This window comes from Heterocephalus glaber, unplaced genomic scaffold (genome assembly GCF_053883595.1).
Source record: "Heterocephalus glaber isolate CG9 unplaced genomic scaffold, H.glaber_assembly_v1.0 deba00001509, whole genome shotgun sequence".
NCBI lineage: Eukaryota > Metazoa > Chordata > Mammalia > Rodentia > Bathyergidae > Heterocephalus > Heterocephalus glaber.
Genome location: NW_028258325.1, coordinates 51,548,497 through 51,571,007, shown reverse-complemented (window position 1 = coordinate 51,571,007; position 22,511 = coordinate 51,548,497). Strand labels below are relative to the sequence as shown.

Sequence of the window (22,511 nt, the reverse complement as noted above, 5' to 3'; positions counted from 1 at the left end):
ACTCTGTTAACTAATCACCCCGTTGTCTTCTATCTGAACTACTAGCCCTGCTTCCCTCTGCCAGTCTTTTCACCATTCAGCTCATCATCTACACTGACATCAGGGATGTTTTTAAGAACTGATAATATTATAACACCCCATTGGCTTGGTGGAAAAACACCAGTATAAAATACAGACCTGTTGGTATGAAACACAGAATCCATCTCAATCTGCCTTTTTATATCATTCCAATCTTTTTCTCTGAAACTCCCCCTACATCACTGTGAAAGTAGCACTCCCTCTTAGAAACATCACACTCTTCCACTTTTAGGTGTGCTGCTTCCTTCTGGTCCTCTTCATGAGATTACCTTATCATCCCTGCTCCCTTTTGCTCTTAAAGAACATAAACATAGATTTCCAGAATCTATTCTGTCAATTTTACTCTCAGTCGTCTGGACAGAAAGCACTGAATGACTTTCCACCAATGGCTGGGGAAAAATAATAATTATGATACTCTCTGCCCTCAAACAGCATTCAGATAAGAGAGAGAAACAGACATGCTGCAGAATAACCTGCAATGTCTTAGATGTAATCACTTAGGGAAGCAGAAGGCATTTGGAGAGCAGAGGCACACACAAAGCCTGTCCCCAGGAAAATTAAGGAAGGCTTATCTGAGGAGCTGGCCACAATATAGACCCTGGGGGCACTGATTGAGACAGACTAGATGGGTAAGAGACACATTCTCACAAGTCAGACCTAGTGACTTTCACCAACTGATTGACACCCTTGAAAGTATAAGAAAATAGGCTGCATTAGTTAAAACTTCCAAATTAACCTTTGGTCAACTGATGCTTATAAAATTTGAAGCTAATATCTATATCATAATCTATATCATATCAATTTGGAATAGTATGAAACATTTTGAAAATCATAGATAAATATTTCTTTAAAACCAGAAAAATTAATTCTGTGTTTTGATTTTGAGTTAATAAAGGTTATCTCTCAATTTTTATTTTGTATGACATTTAAAAAAATTCTTTAATTGAAACAGGCCATAACAATTTAAATATGTAATTTTATTTAGTTATTATTATTATTATTATTTTGGCACTGAGGACTGAACCAAGGGCATTGGCACTGAGCTACATCCCCAGTCCTACTTCTCTTTTAATTTTGAGACATTGTTTTGTTAAGTCCCAGGTTGCTCAGGCTGTAACCTGCAGTCCTCCTCCCTCAGCCTGCAAGAGTGCTGGGATTACAGGCATTTGCCCTATGCCCTTCTTTCTATGTTTTTAAAACCAAATGATTACATTACATCTTAAAATGTAGAAATAATAATTAAAAACCAAATTTCAGGGGAAAGTTCTGTCTGTATAATTTTGTTTAAAATATTGTTAATGTTAAAAATAGGATGATAGAAAAAGAAAGTCCAAGCCAAAAAAAATGATGTTTTTTTTGATGATCTCTTAATCTACGTTGGTATTGAACTAGTCTGCCTCAAGGTGAATAACTATGGATCTCACTCTCTTGAAGCCATTTTATTTTGGCTTACAAACATGTTACAGATCAGCACTTCACACTTCAGTATATAAATAAGACTTGCTCTGCCACTAGATCATTCACACACTTTATTTTTCCTCCTGCTTTTTAAACAGACAAGAATTAAAAAATACATATCTATAATCATCTTTACTTTCTCTTAGCAAATCATGAAAAACTCACCTCTCACAGGGGGTCTTTCTAGCTCAGAGTCAAGGTGAATTGGTGGGGAAATGTATGAAACTTGTCCATGATGGGCCTGTCCTGTGGACACAAAAAGAAATGTTAAGAAAAAAAATACTTTTACTTCTTTTAGTTTCTGTGATGCTGTATTATCTCACTGAACAATGAATCAACAGCCATGATAGGGTGGAAACAGAATTGCCCCAAAATAAACACAAGATGCATCACCCATATATACACACAATTAAATCAGTGCTGCTCCCATCAAGTCCCCCGCCCCAGCTTTGGTTAAATAATAAATTTAATAAGGAATGAAACTTTTAAACTGAAAATTAAATGTAAAATCTTGTTAGATTAGATAGACATAAGTGCTCTGTCAGCTTCTCCAGTTTTTATAAACACTCCCATCCCTGTACTTATTTCTTTGAAGAACATCAATAAACGGTTGGCAGACTGATACCTAAGATACATAAAACACTTTGGATCACATTTATTTAGATCACTTTACATCTCTGATTAACTTACATTTACCTTGAGAATTTTCTTTCATTATTTGAATAGAAAATATTCCTACCTGCTTATATCTGATGAAAGAAATAAGAACTACAATGCAAAAAAAAATGGAATCATTCTTTTCCTTGTAAAATACTGTCGTCTGCCTACACACTTCTTCATAATTTATTTTTCATCTCATAGTGAAGCCTTGTCTTAAAAAATTAGTTTAGACACACACACACTCAAAATAATTCTAATGCTCAGAGTGGCCATAGTTGATGCAGCAAGCAATTAGGATTTTGAGACAAGAAAGCATAATTACAAAGTCAATTCATTTTCTAAAGTTATTTTATGTAAAGAAGATTCGGGTAGAAGTGAAGAACCTACCACTTTCTTTCTACATGGGAATATGCAGTTATATTTCACACATTTACTACAGCAATTTACAGGGTTGTTAATCTCTTTTCCTAAACAAGGAAAGTTAATGACACGTAGATTATGATAACAGTTAGGGTAACCTTCCCGTTTCAAGTAACATTCGACTTGTAATAAACTCTGCCGATTCCTCTTATGAGGCACATTTCAAATAATTAATATGGCTCCCTGTTGATAGTAGCTGCTGTTGCTCCCAGTATTTTTCCAGCTAACAGCAGAGATGGCAGACAGGCTGTGGTATACCAAATCTCTCATAATGGTAACAAAGAATATTGCACATCTACTGGCCATGTTTCAGTGGAATACTAAAGGCACTATTATAAAAGGAATAAGCTACCAATTATGCACTTTTAGCAGTCCATGTTTAATATGGTTTATTAAAAACTTTAGATTACCTTAATTATAAAACCACCTGTTTGGCTAGGCTACACACTTGGCTGCAAAAATATTTCTATTTTTAATGTCCTGTATCATTACATATGAATTGGTTTGAAATTCTGTGGTTCCTATAAATAAAAATAATGCATCTTTCAGTTCATACTGGCTCAAAATAACCTCGGTATATGAAATAATATTGATTTCATGTATACTACTGGAACACAGCTATCACTATATATAACAATAGCCACAAATCACCTTCTTTTATCCAGTCATTTTCACTACGGGGATTATGTTCAATGTTAATACAGTATACACATATTTTTAAACCAAAGAGAAAAGCAGAGGAAGAGTAAGTAACTTGCTCAAGCATATGCAACCAGTAAACAGCAAAGCCAGCAATGTTTTTACTCCAATCTGGTGTTTTAATTTATAAATATTTTTCTTAAAAAAGTCTCATTATACTAATCCCTTGAAAAACATAGGTACAAATTTTAAATAAGTCATGATGAACAACAGCTTTTGGAGCTGTTGTCCTTATAATCAGGTTGAAGTGAACAGTCCAGTTAAGGGTCAAATTTGCTTCTCCTCTAGGGATAAACAAGTGCCTTCAAGGGTGCTCAACACAGAGTCCTTAGGTTCCATGGAAATCAGGGTACCGGGCATAGCAAAGAGGCATCAGGATCAGGACTATGGACAGACAATTACAGAAGTAATTTTCTCTCCAAGGAGAGCTACAAAACTACAAGATCAGGCATGACAGAAAAAGCCAAAGCCATTGGAACTGACTTAGAAGTATTTAATCTTCATTATGAAGAACAAAACACCTCTGACTACACAAGATCATGTTCTCATGAAGGGGCTTTTTATTGCAAAAACTCTAGCAATTGTAATAAACCACAATAAACACCATAAATAAATCCCACATTTCTTTCATTTCTTTCAGACATTATGGTAACAAAAAATTTCAATGAAAACTGTGATGTAGAATGTAGCTGAGTGGACAGTGCTTGCCTATTATGTGTGAGGCCATAGATTCAATTCTCAACACCTCAAGAAAAATAAGTACATATCTACATGCATAAATGTGATCAGTTCGAAAAGAACTTCATTCTGTAAAAATCATGGCAAACACATCCTGTTTCAGAAGATTTTACCAAAGTCCTGTTTGATAGAGAATATATTTGCTCTTTTATTCTTCATATTCTCTACTATCATATATTAGACTTATGTGGTCTTGTAGTCACTGTTTTGTATATTCAAATGTGTGATGTGCTGTACCTACTACTGCTCTTATTTTTTTCAAAAAAGTACATTTTTCTCCTTAATTTGAGTTTTAATGAAAAAAGCCAAGATTTTGATTAGAATTATATTAACTCTATAAATTAGTCTCTCTATATACATATTCTTCAGATTTCAATTTAAATAATCTTTTAGTAAGTAGTCATAAATTAATTTTGAAGTATGCTATATATGATTTATGGGATATTTCATTAGGCTTATTTTAAAGTATTCTACTTTCCCTGTTATGAATAAATTTTAAAATTTTTCTGATAACTCTCAATGAATCACTTTTTTGGAGAGAAGGCATGGAGATTTTCATTACTTTGGTCCACAATGTGGTAGGTGGGCCCATTCAATTGACTTTTGACAGCTATTGCTGGAATTATTAATTCTTGACTGCAACCTTCCTAGTTCTTTGGAGATAGGTAGCTACACTAAAAATAACATCTTAATTATTTTCCATTGTATTTGTTTCTTAAATAAAATATGCCTCCACATTAAGATTCTTCTCTTAGGGGCCAAGGATTTAGCTCAGTTGTTCTGCTGCCTGCCTTGCAAGCGCAAGGTCATGAGTTCGATCTCCGGTACACCGCCCCCCCAAAAAAGATTCTTCTCTTAGTACGTAATTCTTTTGTGTTGCAGAATATGAATTTTAAAGGTTGATTTTAAAGATTATGCAATTTTGAGGACAGAATTTCCTGATGCTGCTTGTTCACCTGTCACTTTAACTGAAATATATCAAGATAAATAAACAATTCTATAAAAAATAGAGAAAAAAACAGAGTTTCATGTTTATAGCTAAGAAGTCTAGAAGATGAAGGTGATCAGAATATGCTATGCTTCTGTATGTCACTATAGCATTCGGATTATTTTGAGCAGAGGTAATTCAACAGATTCAGAAGGGTTCTCTGCCCTCCACTTCCACTTACTGACCAAAAGCAATGAATGACTTCCCCACTGAGGAAGTATCTCTTCCCAATGCTCTGATACCAAGAGATAACAAGACACCTTCCATTAGTTCTCCCATTCCCTAGTCAATTTCTCACAATGGTTCCTTGAAGCCCAAATTCTTTTGTTTTTAAAAAGGGTTTATAAACTCTTGAATGTTACGAATTCTTTAACTTTCACTTCTGTGAACTCCCATGCATATAAATATCATAAAATTATGTACCTTTTCCCTTGTTAATTAATTTTTGTTTAATTCTCAAACCTCTAGACCCTTAAGCTTAGAGAGCAGAGGAAAAGTTTCCCTTCCTGGCACAAAAGAGCAGCAACACAAATTGGAGAGGCTTGAGTTAGTTTTATTCCCATTTATTCTAGATAAAACAATATATTTTCATGGATATATTCCTATCCATATATGCACATCTATATTAAGATATAATCTATACACCATAAAATGTACTCATTTAAAGTTCATAATTGAATGAGTTTTAGTATATTCATAGACATGTCCAACCCACTACCACAATTAATATTAAAGTATTTTTATCACTGCAAAAAAGAAACCTCATTTCTGCATAAATCTATTAGCAGTCACTCACCATTTCTTCCTAATCCATCCATGCTCTAGGCCAGTGATGGTGAACCTTTTAGAGCATTCAATTACACTAATAGTCTGCTGTAGCATGTGTGCCACAGCTTCGCCACTACTGCTCTAGGGAAACACTCATATAGTTTCTATCTCTATAGCTTTGCCTTTTCTAGATATTGCATATGAAGAGAATTCTACGTCATATTTTGTCTTGTCTTTTTTCACTCAGCATAATTTTTCAAAAACTCATAAATGTTGGAGGATGAATCACTAAAGTATTTTTCTTGCTGAATAATATTCCATCATATAGACATCCCACATTTTATTTATCCACTCAAACATTGATGGATATTTGGAATCATTTTTATTTTTATTGACTATTACAAACAATGGTTCTATGACGCTTCACATTTTGTGTGCTTTTTTTTTTCCTGATGGTAGAATAGTAAAGTCAGGATTGATCAGATTTTGAAATAATTAAATGACTGCAATCTGTGAAAGAAACAATCTCCACAACTGGGTATAGAAAGATAAAGCAGAAAACTTGGCCATGGGATTGTACAGTCACTCACATTGAGAGGGTAGAAGGAATGATCTAGGAAACAGAAAAAATGGGGGTGTGCTCTGAAATGAAAATGTAAACTATTCAAGGTCAGACATATCAAAGATGTAGAAATTCCAAGAGCCTGGAAAAATGGAGCCCAGAGCAGTAGCAAAAATCCAAAGGCTATTATGGATTCTGAAAAAGCCATTATTTTTCTATCTTCAATCTCTTTTTCAACTTTCATTTAATTTCTATTTCACTGAATAACCCTGTGCAATTTCTACTAAAGTTCAAATATAGAAAGGATTTGACCAGAGCTCAGCAAAGGAAAAGGCTTTTCTCTCTTTCTACTGTCAATACTGCACCTGCACATCTGAGCACAGAAATGCACTTATAGAACCATAGAATTTGGAGAGAGAAAGCTATTTGATAGGTTATAGTCCCAAACCCACATATTAGAATGAGGAGACTGACATCTCGTGAAGTTGGAAACTTTTTCAAAAGTCAAACAAGGGTGGTGCTTGTCGAGAGGGACGTCAGACACTGTACGGATGAAAGAGGGCGCTTCACAGCCAGGCTCCACAAGACCCCCAGCCCTCCCTCTCTTCCACCTCCAAAGCCTCCTATGCACATGTATTACTGTATTTTCCAGCTATGTGAAGCATGACCTCTTAGGTGTGTTGAGATGCTAAAAACATTGAGAGCTATTTATCTGTGCAAATGCAAGTCCATCAAGGCAGGACGAGGGTGGAGGAGGGGGCTGCTCACCACATGGCAGAGCAGAAGTGAAAGTACCCTCCCCACCAACATCCCCAAAGACTAGCAACCAAGCCTTCAGCATATGGTCATCGGGGGCCATTTATAATCAAACTACACCACCAGGTAAGTGCTCTACTGCTGGACTACACCACCAGCCCTCAAATCCTATTTTAATAATTAAATTTTAAAGGACTAATCTGAGGTAGCAGATTCCTCCTTCCTATTTAATTTATTTTTAATTGTGAATATATTTATAGAAACATTAATAATATTACCACTGATCAATGCATGAAAAATATAAATAAAATATGAAGATAAACAATTGGAAAAATAAATGTAATTTTCATCATAAAGTAAAAATATGTTTTACTACCATAAAATCCCTATTGGTCTCTCCAGTGACATTATCTTTAAACTCAGTTTTCCTATATAGTGCCGTAAACAAGTTTAATGGGTTATGGACCTCCAGAAAGATCGTATGCCTTTTTTGTTTGCTTGTTTGCTTTAAACTTTTCAATGGCTGTTCTTGTTTATTTTACTTTAGAGATACAACATTTTGCTCTTTTAAAAAATAAAATAGATGCCAGATTTTTGCTCCTGGTGCTCTTAATATATTATCATTTTGATTCTACAAAGTTTAGTATAATAGTAAATTATTTTCCTCTGCTCTTCTATAATTATGACTCTATGTGGAAACAACAGAACCTACAATAAGCTGCATTTAAGAAACCTAAAATATAAGTAAATTAAGCAGCAAAATGAAAGATATGTTACAGGAAATGAGGACAGCGATCTTTTGTGAAAGGCAAGGGGACCAAGAGGCGGAGGAGGGAGGGTGAAGGGCAGGGGATAAAAAGAAGAATTGCGCTGTGTTAGGTGCAGCACTGACTGCCCACGATGAGCACCATCACGGTGTATTGCAAATATGCACTAATACAAAAATTAAAATGAACTGCCAAACAAAGATTGCACGTGGGATTTTTCTAAGTTTTTAAAGCACTCCAAAAGTAGCTAAGCCTTCTAAAAAAAAGTTTAATTTCTTGTTGAAAGTAATCTTTGCTGTTGATAAAAAAAATCACAGGTCAGTATGTTGTTTTTGCTGCTGGATAACTGGGCATGCTTAGCAAAAGAGTTTGCTGTTCTGTCTTCAAATTCCACTCCAACTATAACATCTGACTTTTATAAAGTCAGCTTTCAGGTGAAGACATAAACACCAATCAAAAGTAATCATTAAAGGAAAGGCTTGTAAAGTTGCCTATCTTTTTTATTTTGGTTTCTCTTCTCCCCTTCATATTATTAATCACACATGTTTTCAGGGAATTCAAAAAATTTGAGGTCTCACAGAAACAACTATATGCTTGATTTATCCAGGATATAAGTCACTGATTGAGGTGCAAAGGTCACTGATGAACTTCTCCCTGGTGGAGTTCTCTATGCCTCTCACCACAGGAAACAATGATGTGATCTGAAGCAAAGGTAACTTAATGTGTTCATGTGTGTGTGTGTGTGTGTGTGTGTGTGTGTGTGTGTGTGTGATAGAGAGAGAGAGAGAGAGAGAGAGAGAGAGAGAGGCAGACAGAGAAAGATTTGGCCAATATTCTTTGGCCCACTCCTACTCTGTGGCCAGTATTAAAGGTTCTTTGTGAACAAGGAAACATTATTCTTACACTGATAGGTTTCAATCTAGATGCAAGATTATGCAATTGCAGCCAAGTTTTATGCATACTTTGTCTGAGGCAAAAGGGAAAGTGGCCGCTGGCTGAGATGGGAAGTGAAGGGAAGCAGATCTTTGGAAAGGGTGGGAGTCATCCAGTGGGCAACTGTGGCAGGGAATGGGAAGGAGAGGGAACATAAGGAGTGGATGACTGCAAATCACTGCAGTAAGAGGGACAGGAGGCAGGGAACCACAGGTGGGGGAAGGCACAGTGATGACTTCAAAATAACAACAACAAAAAAATCACACCTGTACTAAAAATAAGGAGCAAATAAAGAATGTTTTTGGGCCGGGGATTTAGCTCAGTGGTTTCATCACCTGCTGCACAAGTGCAAGTACCTGAGTTCTATCCCCAGTACCAAAAAAAAAAAAAGAATGCTTTTCAGCCAGCTTCACTGGTCAGTTCAGATCCTATATTGTGTCACTCCTTCCTCTCAGATTTCCTTCCCCACCCCAGGGTATTCTGAAGCCAATCTGAGATGTCATATAATTTCATCTGTAAATTATCTGAGTGAGTATTATAACATATAAGGGCTCTTTTAAAATACATCATATGACATAAAAATAATGAAGATATATTATGAAAAATGAATATAGTGTGAAATTTTATTTTTAACTTTTATTTTTATTAGTCCATGTTTGCAGTACACAATGATTACATTCATCATGGGAAGTTGGTACATGTACATATCACATCTTAATGCTTTTTACTCCTCTTCCTTTTTTTCCTCCCTTCCCTATGTCCTCCCTCCCAATTGGTCCTTTTCCCATTTCCAAAGATCTTCCTGTTTCTTATTATCTATTTTTTATATTGGTCTTTAATCATATATACTTGTCAAAAAATCAACAAATCTGAAAGACAGGAATGTCTTCTATCTGGCAAAGTGTCATGTTGGGCCTGGTGTTGAAACTACATTGGAGTAAGGGATACTTTATGATGAATTTCAGGTGCTTACAAATACAGAGGAGAATATGTTTTATAAAAGCCATACAAATGCTTTTCTTTTTCAACCACAAGAAGGGGAATGGCTGGAATCTCTAATTTTAGTTTTTTGAGGAATCTCCACACTGATTTCCACAGTGGTTGCACCAGTCTACACTCCTACCAACAGTAGAGAAGGGTTCTTTTTTCCCCACAGCCCTGCTCACATTTTTACTGGTTGATTTCTTGATAATTGCCATTCTGACTGAAGTGAGATCAAATCTCAGCATTGTTGTGATTCACATCTCTTGACTAACCAATGATTTTGAACACTTTTTCATATATTTATTTGCCATTTTTACTTCATCTGAGGAGTGTCTATTCATTTCAGATGCCCATTTTTGAACTGGGTCTTTAAATCTGATGGTTCTGTTTTTTTGAGTTCTTTATATATTCTAGATATTAGTCCTTTGTCTGAGGAAAAGCTGGTAAATTTTTTTTTCCACTCTGTGTGTTGTCTCTTCATTCTATCAGTGATTTCTTTTGCTGTGGCAAAGTGTTTTTTTTTTAAATGTAAAGGTCTAATTATTCAAACTGTTTTTATTATAAAACTAAAGTTTGAAGCTGTCTACAGAGTTGGCTTCTTTCAAAATTTTTCTCTTTAAATCAGTAGTCTAACAAGGCTTAGAAAAGACAAAAATAAGGTTAGATAAAAGCTGATAAAAGCCATTTTTGGAAAACCAACAGCCAACATCATATTAAATAGTCAAAATCTGAAAGATTTAACTCTGAAATAAAGAACAAGATAAGGATGGCCACTATTACCCACTTCTATTCAACATAGTTCTGGAAATATTAGCCACAGCAATTAGGCAAGAGAAAGAAATAAAAAGAATTATGATAGGAAAGGAAGAAGTAAAATTATCATTATCTGCAGATGACATGATACCCTACACAGAAGACCCCCAAATCTGCAGCAAAAGACTTCTAGATTTAATAATCGAATTCAGTTGAGTAGCTGGATACAAGGTCAATACTCAAAAATCAATAGCATTACTACACACAAGCAGCAAACTCACTGAGAAAGAAATTAAAGAAACCACATTTTTCATAATAGCATCAAAAAATGAAATACTTAGGAATCAATCTAACAAAGGAAGTAAAAGATCTTTACATTGAAAACTACAGTACTCTGAAAAAGGAGATTGAAAAGAATATCAGAAAATAGAAAGACATTCTTGCTCTTGGGTAGGAAGAACCAATATAGTGAAAATGGCCCATACTCTCAAAATTGTCGTAAAGATTTAATGCAATCCCAATCAAAATATCATTAGCATACCTCACAGAATCCAATTCTAAAATGTTCAATTTTAGAAGTACCATTTCAAAAAAATTCCATTAAGTCTCAAAAACTTAATGCACCAAAAATTACAAGAATAAACTCAAAAATAAATGATAAAGACATCAGACCATTTATCTGAATTTCTAGTTTTCATTTTATAATACTTAAAAATAAATAGAAGTGAATAAATTAGAAAGCTGAGGGTCACACATAAAAATGATTATTTCTAAGAGCCTAATATTAAGAAGCACCATGTAAAAATTGTTTCCCATTTTTAAGAAAGTAGTATAAATAGTATTCCATAAGACTACAGACACTGTCAATGATTACACAACAGTGTGTATAGTAATCAGGTTTAAAATCCAGGGACCATGTACTTCATTGCTAGCCCACTGCCTGACATCTTAGAAGTTCATCCAGTTTGGGGGTAAGCTGAGGAAAACATGCTATGACTTCTACAACATCAGAAATTTTCACTTCTCTATTCCCAGTGTACCTAATGTAAGTGTGTACATTACTAAAGAGCAGTAGATCACAGAACAATTAGGATTCTACATTTAACTTTCTCAGGCAATGAGCAAACTATTATTCTCTGCTTAACAAAAGGACAGGTAAATTTAAAAATATAATTGAAGCCTTAGAAAGAGTTAGGGTTAAAGATCTACTTGAACCACCATACTTTCTAAAAGCTGGAAAAAGGATCCTCAAAATGGACTCATCTCCATTGCACATTCTCAGATATATTCTGTTTTTTAAATCATCATTGCAGTTAGTCCATATTTGCATACAAGACAAAGAAGAGACAAGTTGTATGTAAGTGGTTCAAGTTCAGGCCTTTTCCACAGGAGGATGAGTGTTCAAGATGGGGAGCTACGACAAGCTAGATTAAAAATGCCAGAATTTGGGTAACAGAAGCAAATTCAATAAGCAGAAATATGATGTTAGCATGAAGACAGGTCAACAATTCTAGTTGTTCAAACAGAACAGGAAATACAAGAGGCTGCACCTAAGCCTCTATGCTTATTGGAGCAATTCTGAATTAAGAATTAATGTTAATTCTTAATTAATTTTTATGGATAATTTTTTATGGATTCTGGTTAGCTGTATGGTCGTTTTCAAAGTGGCCTATTTTGCAATCTTGAGATCTGTGAATATGCTACCTTAACCTTGCAGAAAAGACTTTTCAGATATGACTAAGACTGGGAAATTTGCAAATCACATGAGTCCTTAGCAGTGGAAATGGGAGGCACAGGAATAGTCCAAGTGTGGCAATGTGAGAAAGACTAGAGAAGTCACCCCTAGCTTTGGATGTAGGCAAAGGGAATAAAAGCAGAGGGGTAGCAGCTGATTCTAAAAAATGGTAACACAAGGAAATATTCTCTCCAGAATTCATAGAAAACATTGCTTTTTAGCCTAATGAGATCTTTGTCAATTTTTTTTGTGGAGAAATTTGTGATAATAAATTTGTACTATCTAAGCCTCAAATTTTATTTTGTTAAAACAGTGCTATAAAATTAATGCACAACTCAATAAATGGCATTTGTTGTAATTCAGAAAAAGCCTATTAATAAATGTACTATTTGAACAGTTATTACATGTAGATAGATGGTATATATTCAAAAGGGATAGAATGATAGCATCTAACAAACCTGATATCTCTCCTCATACCAGGACAAATTCTTTTACTAGTAGCTTGTCTATGTTTCTGGAGTAAGGTTCTCCTTGGATAATATAGGTACACATACGCACCCAATCACACACATTTGTCTGAATTGTTACCATATTAAATATATATATATATATAGCAATATTCTGCATTTTGTAAAGCCTGCTCCAGAAGGTAATTCTAGACTTTCAACTGTTTACACTTTTCCGAAGCATATGGAACTCCGTTTTACACCACAGTATGCAGAATGCATCCTGACTTGGGCTAGGGATATAGCTCAAGTGGAGTGACTGCAGATCATGTGCAAGGCCATGGGTTCAATCTCCGGAGACACACACACACATACACACACACACACAGAGGCACACATACAATTGTGACCTAAATTTTATCAGTGACCAACTTAACATGACAGGCTTTTAAGCAGAGGAAGGACATTTTATAAGCAATCAATAATGATGATTGCAACACAATGATAAGCATAAAACATATAAGTTGATGTTTAATTAGACAAAGCAAAAGAAAAAAAACAAAAGAATGCAATAGTTTCTTGAGAAATCAACTAGCCAGACCAATGTAATTTACAGAGAAGGCATCACGCCTAGCCAAGATCTGGATACGTCAGGTGACTGAGTAGGGGAAGAGGTGTAAGTATGTTACTAGTCATTTGACTCCTCCAGTTTCTGTGTGGTTTCCTTGGCATTAATATTTTCTTTATCTTTTTATTTTATGATAGAAATTATTTATGTAACACGTAGAAATTGGGCTGGGTATCAAAAGAGGCAAAGAATGCTGAAATATAGGTGAATACATTTTGTATAAAGTAAGATTTGAGCCGAGTAGGCGGCACATGCCTATAATCTCAGCATTCGGGGTGGCTAAGGTACAAATTCACGCCCACCCTAAGCACATTAGGGATTTAGCAAGACCTTGTCTCAATCAATCAATCAATCAATCAATCAATATAATACAATTTGGTTAAATTAAAAAGATGTAGTATAGTGCAAAGGCCCTCAGTTCAATCCCCATGATAAGAGCACGGATTTGGAGAAATTCTACTTGTTAAAAATAATCTAGCAAGGCTGGGGATTTAGCTTAGTGGTTCCACCACCTGCCCTGAAAGCACAAGGACCTGAGTTCGATCCCAAGTACCAAAAAAAAAAAAAAAAATCTAGCTAATAGACTTAATATGAGAATAAAATGAATAGTAAACATAAAGATTTTTAGTGTTTAGACAAAGTAAAGATTTAAATGAACAAAAGAGAATATGTAGTAAGAAATGTAGAACAACTAAATTTTTAAGTTTTTAAAATATCTAATTATAAAGGAAAAAAATTGGGGAATGAAAAATTTATGTTGACCTGGAATCTTAGTTAAGGTCTTCTGCTGCTCAAAAACTGTAACCTTCGATATTAAAATCTAGGTAAGATTGTGTACTAACTGAAATTTTCTGTTTGTATCATTTACATTTCCACCTAATATTCAGATACTTCATGGTGTTTTAAAAATAATGCAACAGATATTCTGCATAAGCCTGTATACTGAACCTTGTTTTACTGTCTTGGTGATATATTTTTGTTCAAGTATGAGTCATTCTCAAATTGTAAGTTCATTTTGTAAATCACCTCATGTAATTTTTATTTTGTTATTAATGCTCGAGCTTATAAATTTTGAACACAATAACATTTCAACACTTTAGCAAAAGAGGAAGAAAAGAAACCACGAATGAGGATTCATTAAATCTCTCAATTATGTATTCATTCTTTTGGACAATACTTAATGTGAGCCAACTAGGGGACTAATACCAAGCACTAAAACTGAACTGGTAAACTTTTGGCACTGGGAGCTTCCAATTAGATATAAAATTACAGATTTTAATTGGGAAATGCACTTACTAAAGGGGGCTGATTATGTGTATGTGACTAAAAGTAAGTGTTTAATGTTTATTATCTATAAAAAGATAAAATCATGTTAACTGAGAAGTAATGTCTTTTTTGGGTTACTCGGGAAAAGCTGGTAGATGAACAAACCAAAGGTGAATACTATTACTATAAAAACCAAAAATCATTTGACTTATTCATTCTAATTCTCTTGATATTTGGAACATTATTCATAATGTTATACAGTACATTTGAAGAAAAAGAAAGGGAACCATTTCCATAGCAATAGTTAATGAATTTAATTATTTTATATTTTCACTTATAATTAGATTCCCCTCCCAAATTTAACATCAAAGAGAGACACACCACTTATTTAACCCTTTTCAATGTGCACCCTAGATATCAAATTCCAAGAAAACAGAGTGAAGCAATTCTCTTGTGGCAATTTATATAGTATTTCAATTTTTGTGTTCTCTGATAATGGTTTACTACATAGAAAATACTAACACCAAATATATTTTAGGTGCATACATGTATAAAAATGTAAATACATTCTGTGTTTATATTTATAAATACAAATCTATATATGTGCCTTAACTATCTAAAATTATTCTAGGATTCCTTAAATTTATTTTAACATTCATTCCAATTTTAAGAATGATGAAACAATACATCTTTTTACTTCTGAAACATACCTTTGTTGGAAGAGTAAACTAAAGGGACATATTATGTCCTCTCATAGGACAAGATGGATATAAAACTCCTTAACAGTTTAAATTATTTCAATTACAGTTCATATGTATTCTTTATCATCCTAGAAACAATATGAATTATAAGAAATTAGTGTATTTATGTGAAAACACAGGAATTATATAAAAGTAAATTAAGACAAATGTTAAATTTCTATATTTAAATAATATACAAGGGAAATATTAAAACTGAAAATTTCTTTTAAATGTAGAAACAAATTTATTGTGCAACTAACAGCATTTAACTGAGAAATGTTACAAGTTTTACAACTGGATTAACTCAGCATGCCTTTCCCAGCAGAAAACATTCATAGGGTTCTTGAGAAAATTTTTAACAAATGAAAGACAAAATACTCATCAAATACAGATTTTCCTAAAAAAAGAGAATTATAAAATTGGTGGAAATTCCATCATTACCATAAACTAAGGAAAGTTTGGATAATGTGGTATATTTCTATTGCTCATTTCTACTTAATGGAATTGAAAATACTCAATAACATAAAGAAAAAAAATGAAATGATGTGTTTATGAGAAAGACTGACAGAACAGTGATATCATAATTAATTCAGAGGAGAACTAGCAAGTGAACACTTACTGCCAGAACCACAAAAGCAAACAAGAAGGAGACATAGACCAGAGAGTCATGGCAAAGAGGTTTCTTCCTGAAGCACACAGCCATGAAACAGGCCTGCCATTCTTATGTTTTTAAAGTTCTGCAGAAAAATGTAACATGTTAAATTTTATTTTCCTCATGGATCATAAAATACCTGATAACACTAAAAAAAAAAAGTAGAATTGGAAAGCATGTCAAAAGCACCTGCAACAAAAGTCATTGCTAGATAGCAATGCAATGCTAACCCCTTTTCTCCAACTTCTGCCCCCAGGGAAGGATTCAAGATATAAAACTAGCAGCCTGGTTTTAAGCCAATAGGTATCACCAGTGGAGAAGTATGCAATATAGATCTCCATGTAAGAACTGCTCATTATGAGTCATTCTCAGATAATGCTCATCAGACACTCTGCACATGAGTCCCTAAGCCAGATTTTAGAGAAAGCAGATGGAATTAGAATGCGATCTTTGGATACTACAGTCACGGTAAACTAAATGTATCTTAACATATTTCAGAGAAGAATGAAATATTTTAATGCATTCCATTATGAGTCCATGTGAAAAGAAGTTCTTTTACATGTGTAATGAAATAGTTCAGGAAGATAGTGAAGAATCAGAGGAAAAAGCTTCTCACAAGAATATACCTAAAGATTTGTATATGTTCTTTTAAAGAAAAGGGGTGGGGAGATGCTTATTTTCCTTAAAACCTGGTCAGAATCTCTCCTTTGCATCAATTCGTGTGATCTGTCAGAAGTTTTGTGAGAAAGATGGTGCAGCAGAACCAGACAGCTGGTTAGCTGATTGCGATCAATATCTGCCCCCAAAGACTTGAATAAAGAAAATCCCACACAAAGACATTGCATGATACAGGCATAAAACCAGTTGGCATACAGAGAAATAGAAGAATATGGACATTTTACCAGGATGTTGACAGGAAATTTCACCATCTCATTCTTTCAATATACTTTAAAATACATCACTGTATAAAATGAAACTACCCATACTGGAATTTTGACAACTCCCCTCTGTGTGCTAAAATGCTATTTAGCTGAAGAAAATCTGAATGCTTTGTGCAGATTTTTCATTTCTGGAAGATTTTTCCTACTTTTATGTTTGTAGTCTTAAAGGAATTTGAAAAAGTTAGAATTTAGCTTCACACTCAAAGAATAAGCCATATTAACATGATTTGCAGGTATTAGACATTTATATTATAGCTATCTATAAAAGTAAAAATATAGAACTGAAGATATTCATAAAGTTATAGTACAATGTTTCACTGATTTTTAAGATTTGTATTTGTATGATTTTAGTAGTCTAACTTATTTCACTATTACAATTAATTTTTTGTCTGTTTGTTTTTCAAGACAGGGTCTCGCTATGTAGTTCAGGCTGGCTTTGAACTCACTATGTACCCCAGGCTAGTCTGGAACTCATCTCACCCTCCACAGTGTTGCTGGTATTACAAACGTGCACCACCATGCCTGGTTCATTATTACAATTTAATGTAAGATTTAATGAACCACTTCGGCTCCTATTATATCTCCATTTTGGTTTTCTGTTTGTTTGTTTGTCAATCATTGTTGCAGAATTGAACCCAGGGGCTTGGGCATGCCAGGCAAGTGCTCTATAATTGAGTTCTACCCGCAGCCCTTGGTTTCCTTTACTATATGACAAGTACCATTACACTGGAAGGTAACTACTCCTAAAAGAAAGAAACAGTGGATGAAAGACATAGTAAAAGAACACATAAACAGAGTTTGTTCTGATATTATACACTTGATATTTAATATTTGAAATCAGAAATATTTGCCTAGCAACATGTAACAAATGCTGCTCATCAAAATTCTAAAAATAGGGGCTGGGGATTTAGCTCAGTGGTTCTGCTGGCTGCCTCACAAGTACAAGGTCCCTGGTTCAATCCCGGGTATCAAAAAAAAAAAAAAAAACCAAACAAATAAAACCCTTTTAAAAAAAATTCTAAAAATAATCTGAAACGGGGGTAGGTTGAAATGGAGAAAGAGAATATAAAATCATAGTTTGGAATCCAAACATTAACCTAAAGAATACTTTTTTCTCCTTCATAAATCCTGCATAAAAAAATCAAACACAATTTCAAATAATTTATGCTTAAAGAATTTGTCCACTGAAATGTAGATTTAGATAAATATTATCATTGGGTAATGTTCATGGCTTTTATTTAATTTAAATATCTTAAAGGTTATCATTGATCATCAATAGTGAACAGAGGACCAGGGATTTAGATCAGTGGTTCCAGGCACCTGCCTCACAAACCCAAGGTCCAGAGTTCGATCCCTGATACCAAAACAAAACAAAAAATAAATAAAATAAAAAAAAAATATATATATATATATACAGAATAGAATAGAATAGAAATTTAAGGGGAGGCCACCATTCATCCCGCCACTCCCAGCCCAGAGGAAAGGGCTTTTGGGCTGCTATCCATCCCACCGCTCCCACCCTGAGGGAGGGGCTTCTGAGCCACCATCCCTCCTGACACTCCAGCCCAGAGGAAAGGGCTTTTGGGCCACCATCTGTCCCACCACTCCAGGCCCAGAGGAAGGGGGTTCTGGGCCACCATCCCTAGCGCCGCTCCCGGCCCCTGTCCCACCTCTCCGACTTCTCCCAGCTCAGAGGAGGTGAGTCACATGGGAGCCAACAATGCCCCACCCCACCTCCCCAGTGAAAATGAGAAAATATGTAAATAAGTCTCAAAACCACACTTCCACGTCACCTACAGCAACCCCAAAGGGAAATGAGATGGAACACTCTGATACACAACCACCTGGACCCACTGAACTGGCAACAAAAGGGGATCTGGAAAAAATGAAATCAGAAATAATTTCACAGATAGCAGGAGAAATTGTGTTCCTAGTGCAAGACATGATTAATAAATCTAGAGAGGAGCTGAGGAACATGACGGAATCCCAACATAGGAAACAAACGGAATGCAAAAAAAAGATGCAAAGAGATTACCAGGAGATGAAAAACTTCACTGAAAGTCTACACAGCAGAAGGAGCCAGTGTGAGGACAGAATTTCAGATATAGAAGATAAGATTGCAATTAGTGACCAGGAAAAGAAAAATTGCTTCAAAATTATAAGGGAACATGAGAAATCAATCCAGCAGCTCCTAGACGATGCAAAGAAGAATAACGTAAGACTGATTGGAGTCAATGAAGAAACAGGAGGGAGTGCAGATGACATAAAAAAATTCTTCACAGAAGTAATGGCAGAAAACTTCCCAAGCAGGGGAAAAGAGCTTGACATACAGATAAGTGAGGCATATAGGACTCCAAATAGCCTTGATCAAAAAAACTCTACACATAAGCATATAATTGTTAAGATTCCAGAAACTCAACAGAAGAACAAAGTTCTATAAACAGTTAGAGAAAAGAAACAAATCACATACAAAGGAAAGCCCATCAGAATCACAGCAGACTTCTCAACACAAACCATCAAGGCAAGAAGAGCTTGGAGTGACATATTCCAAGCCCGAAAAGAAAACAGCCTCCAACCCAGATTGATGTACCTTGCAAAACTATCTTTCAAAATTAGTGGAGAAATAAGATACTTTCATGAAAAAGAGCACCTTAGGAACTTCATGAGTACCAAACCAGCACTCCAAAAAATTTTACACAATAGCCTAGGAACAGACATTAAGGATCATAACACCAGGAAGCAAAGCAGAATGAACTCATCTGGCATGACAAGAAATTAAATGTAAAAGGGGAGAACCCAACAAAAAGAAAAAGTCATGGCAATGATAAGTCAATACATTTCAGTTATAACCATCAATGCTAATGGTCTCAATTCACCAATCAAAAGAAATAGACTGGCAGAATGGGTCAAGAAGCAAAATCCAACAGTATGCTGCATACAAGAAACACACTTAATTCAAAAGGAAACTCATAGACTGAAAGTTGAAGGGTGGAAAACAATACTCCATGCGACAGGAACCAGAAAAAAAAGCAGGAGTAGCTATCCTCTTTGCAGATCAAGTAGATTTCAAGCCAACACTGATTAAGAGAGATGAAAAAGGACACTACATCCTTGTAAAGGGAAGAATCCAAGACGAAGAGATGACAATCATAAATGTCTATGCACCAAACACTAGTGTGCCCAACTATATAAAACAAATACTAACAGACATGAAAAGTCATATATGCACTAATACAATTGTAGTGGGGGACCTCAACACCCCACTGTCACAAATAGATAGATCAACTAGACTAAAAATAAGTAATGAAGTACTAGAACTCAATCGAACTCTTGAAAAAAAGAATTTAACCATTGTTTACAGAGTTTTCCACTCCACAAAATCAGAATACACATTCTTCTCAGCTGCACATGGGTCATTCTCCAAAATAGACCACATACTCACACATAGAACATGTTTAAGTAAGTGCAAAGGAATTGAAGTTATCCCCTGTATATTATCAGATCATAGTGCAATGAAATTGGAGAGCCATAGCAAAAGAAAGTGGAAAAATTTCATAAACACGTGGAAACTGAACAACACATTTCTGAACAACCAATGGGTCACAGAGGAAATTAAAGGAGAAATCAGACAGTTCCTTCAATTAAATGACAATGACAATACAACATATCAGAATCTATGGGACACAATGAAAGCAGTTTTACGAGGGAAATTCATAGTAGTGAATATGCATATTAGGAAAACAGAATGAGCCCAATTAAACAACTGGATGTTGAACCTCAAGCTTTTAGAAAAAGAAGAGCAGGACAACCCCAAAGCTCATACAAGGGAGGAAATTATAAAGATCAGAGGAGAAATCAATGCAATGGAGACTAAGAGAATGATACAAAAAAATCAATGAAGCCAAGAGTTGGTTCTTTGAAAGAATCAACAAAATTGACAAAACTTTAGCCAACCTTGTCAGAAAAAGGAAAGAAAAGGTCCAAATCCATGCAATTAGGAAGGAAAAGAGTGAAATTACAACAGACTCAGCAGAAATCCAGACGATCATTAATACCTACTTCCAGAACCTATACACCAATAAGATGGACAACACAGAAGAAATGGACAGATTCCTGGATACATATGAATTACCAAAGATGAATGAAGAAGACCTAAAAATTCTAAGCAACCCAATATCAACCAATGAAATGGAAAACCTGATTAAAAACTTATCAACTAAGAAAAACCCGGGCCCTGATGGCTTCACAGCTGAATTCTACAAGACATTTAGAGAGGAACTGCTGCCACTACTGTTTAAACTCTTCAATGAAATTAAAAGGGAAGCAATACTCCCAAATTCATTCCTGGAAGCAAGCAGCACCTTGGTCCCCAAAGCAGAGAAAGACCCAACTGAAAAGGAGAACTATAGGCCAATCTCACTAATGAACATAGATGCAAAAATCCTTAATAAGATACTGGGCAACAGAATGCAGAAGACCATCAAGAAGATCATACACTCTGATCAAGTGGGATTCATCCCAGGGATGCAGAGATGGTTCAACATATGCAAATCAATCAATGTAATACACTATATCAATAGAGCCAAGGACAAAAACCATATAATTATTTTCATAGACACAGAAAAAGCATTTGACAAAATCCAACATGCATTTATGATAAAAACTCTACAAAAAATTGGAATGGATGGTCTCTACCTCAAACTGATAAAAGCTATCTATGAAAAACCAACAGCCAATATCACACTAAATGGTCAAAAACTGAAATCCTTCACACTAAAATCAGGAACAGGAAAAGGATGTCCACTATCACCACTCTTGTTCAATATAGTTCTGGAAACATTAGCCACAAAAATTGGACAAGAGAAAGAAATAAAAGGAATAAAGATAGGTAATGAAGAAGTCCAATTGTCATTATTTGCAGATGACAAGATACTCTATATAGAAGACCCCAAGAACTCCACCAAAACTCTTCTAGACTTAATAACCAAATTCAGTCAAGTAGCTGGTTACAAGGTCAACACACAAAAATCAATAGCTTTCCTCTACACCAATGACAGACTCACTGAGAGAGAAATAGGGCAAATAATTCCTTTCACAATAGCATCCAAAAAACTGAAATACCTAGGAATCATCCTAATGAAAGAAATCAAAGACCTCTTCTCTGAAAACTATGGCACTCTGCAAAGAGAGATTGAAGATGATATCAGAAAATGGACAGACATCCCCTGCTCCTGGGTGGGAAGGATTAATATAGTGAAAATGGTCATACTTCCAAAACAGCTATATAGATTTAATGCAATTCCAATTGAGATCCCAGCAGCATACTTCAAGCACCTTGAGAAAACAATCCAAAAATTCCTTTGGAACAAGAAGAGACCCAGAATAGCAAAAGCAATTCTAGGTAACAGAGACATGGCAGGGGGTATCACAATCCCCAACCTGCAACTCTACTACAAAGCTACTGTGATAAAAACACCATGGTACTGGTAAAGAAGCAGACCTGAGGACCAGTGGAACAGATTAGAAGATGCAGAAACAA

General features: G+C 35.0%; 1 protein-coding gene across 30 annotated transcripts in view; it reads right to left on the bottom strand.

Moving 5' to 3' along the window:
• The window catches only part of Adgrl3 (adhesion G protein-coupled receptor L3), an 878,168-nt gene that overhangs the window by 268,184 nt on the left and 587,473 nt on the right, over positions 1-22,511 (bottom strand). For all 30 annotated transcript variants that reach the window (XM_087187879.1, XM_004849675.4, XM_021262304.2 and 27 more), the window contains one exon: positions 1,702-1,782. In XM_087187879.1, coding sequence (XP_087044005.1) covers positions 1,702-1,782 — 81 coding nt within the window. The remainder of the gene's footprint in view (positions 1-1,701; positions 1,783-22,511) is intronic.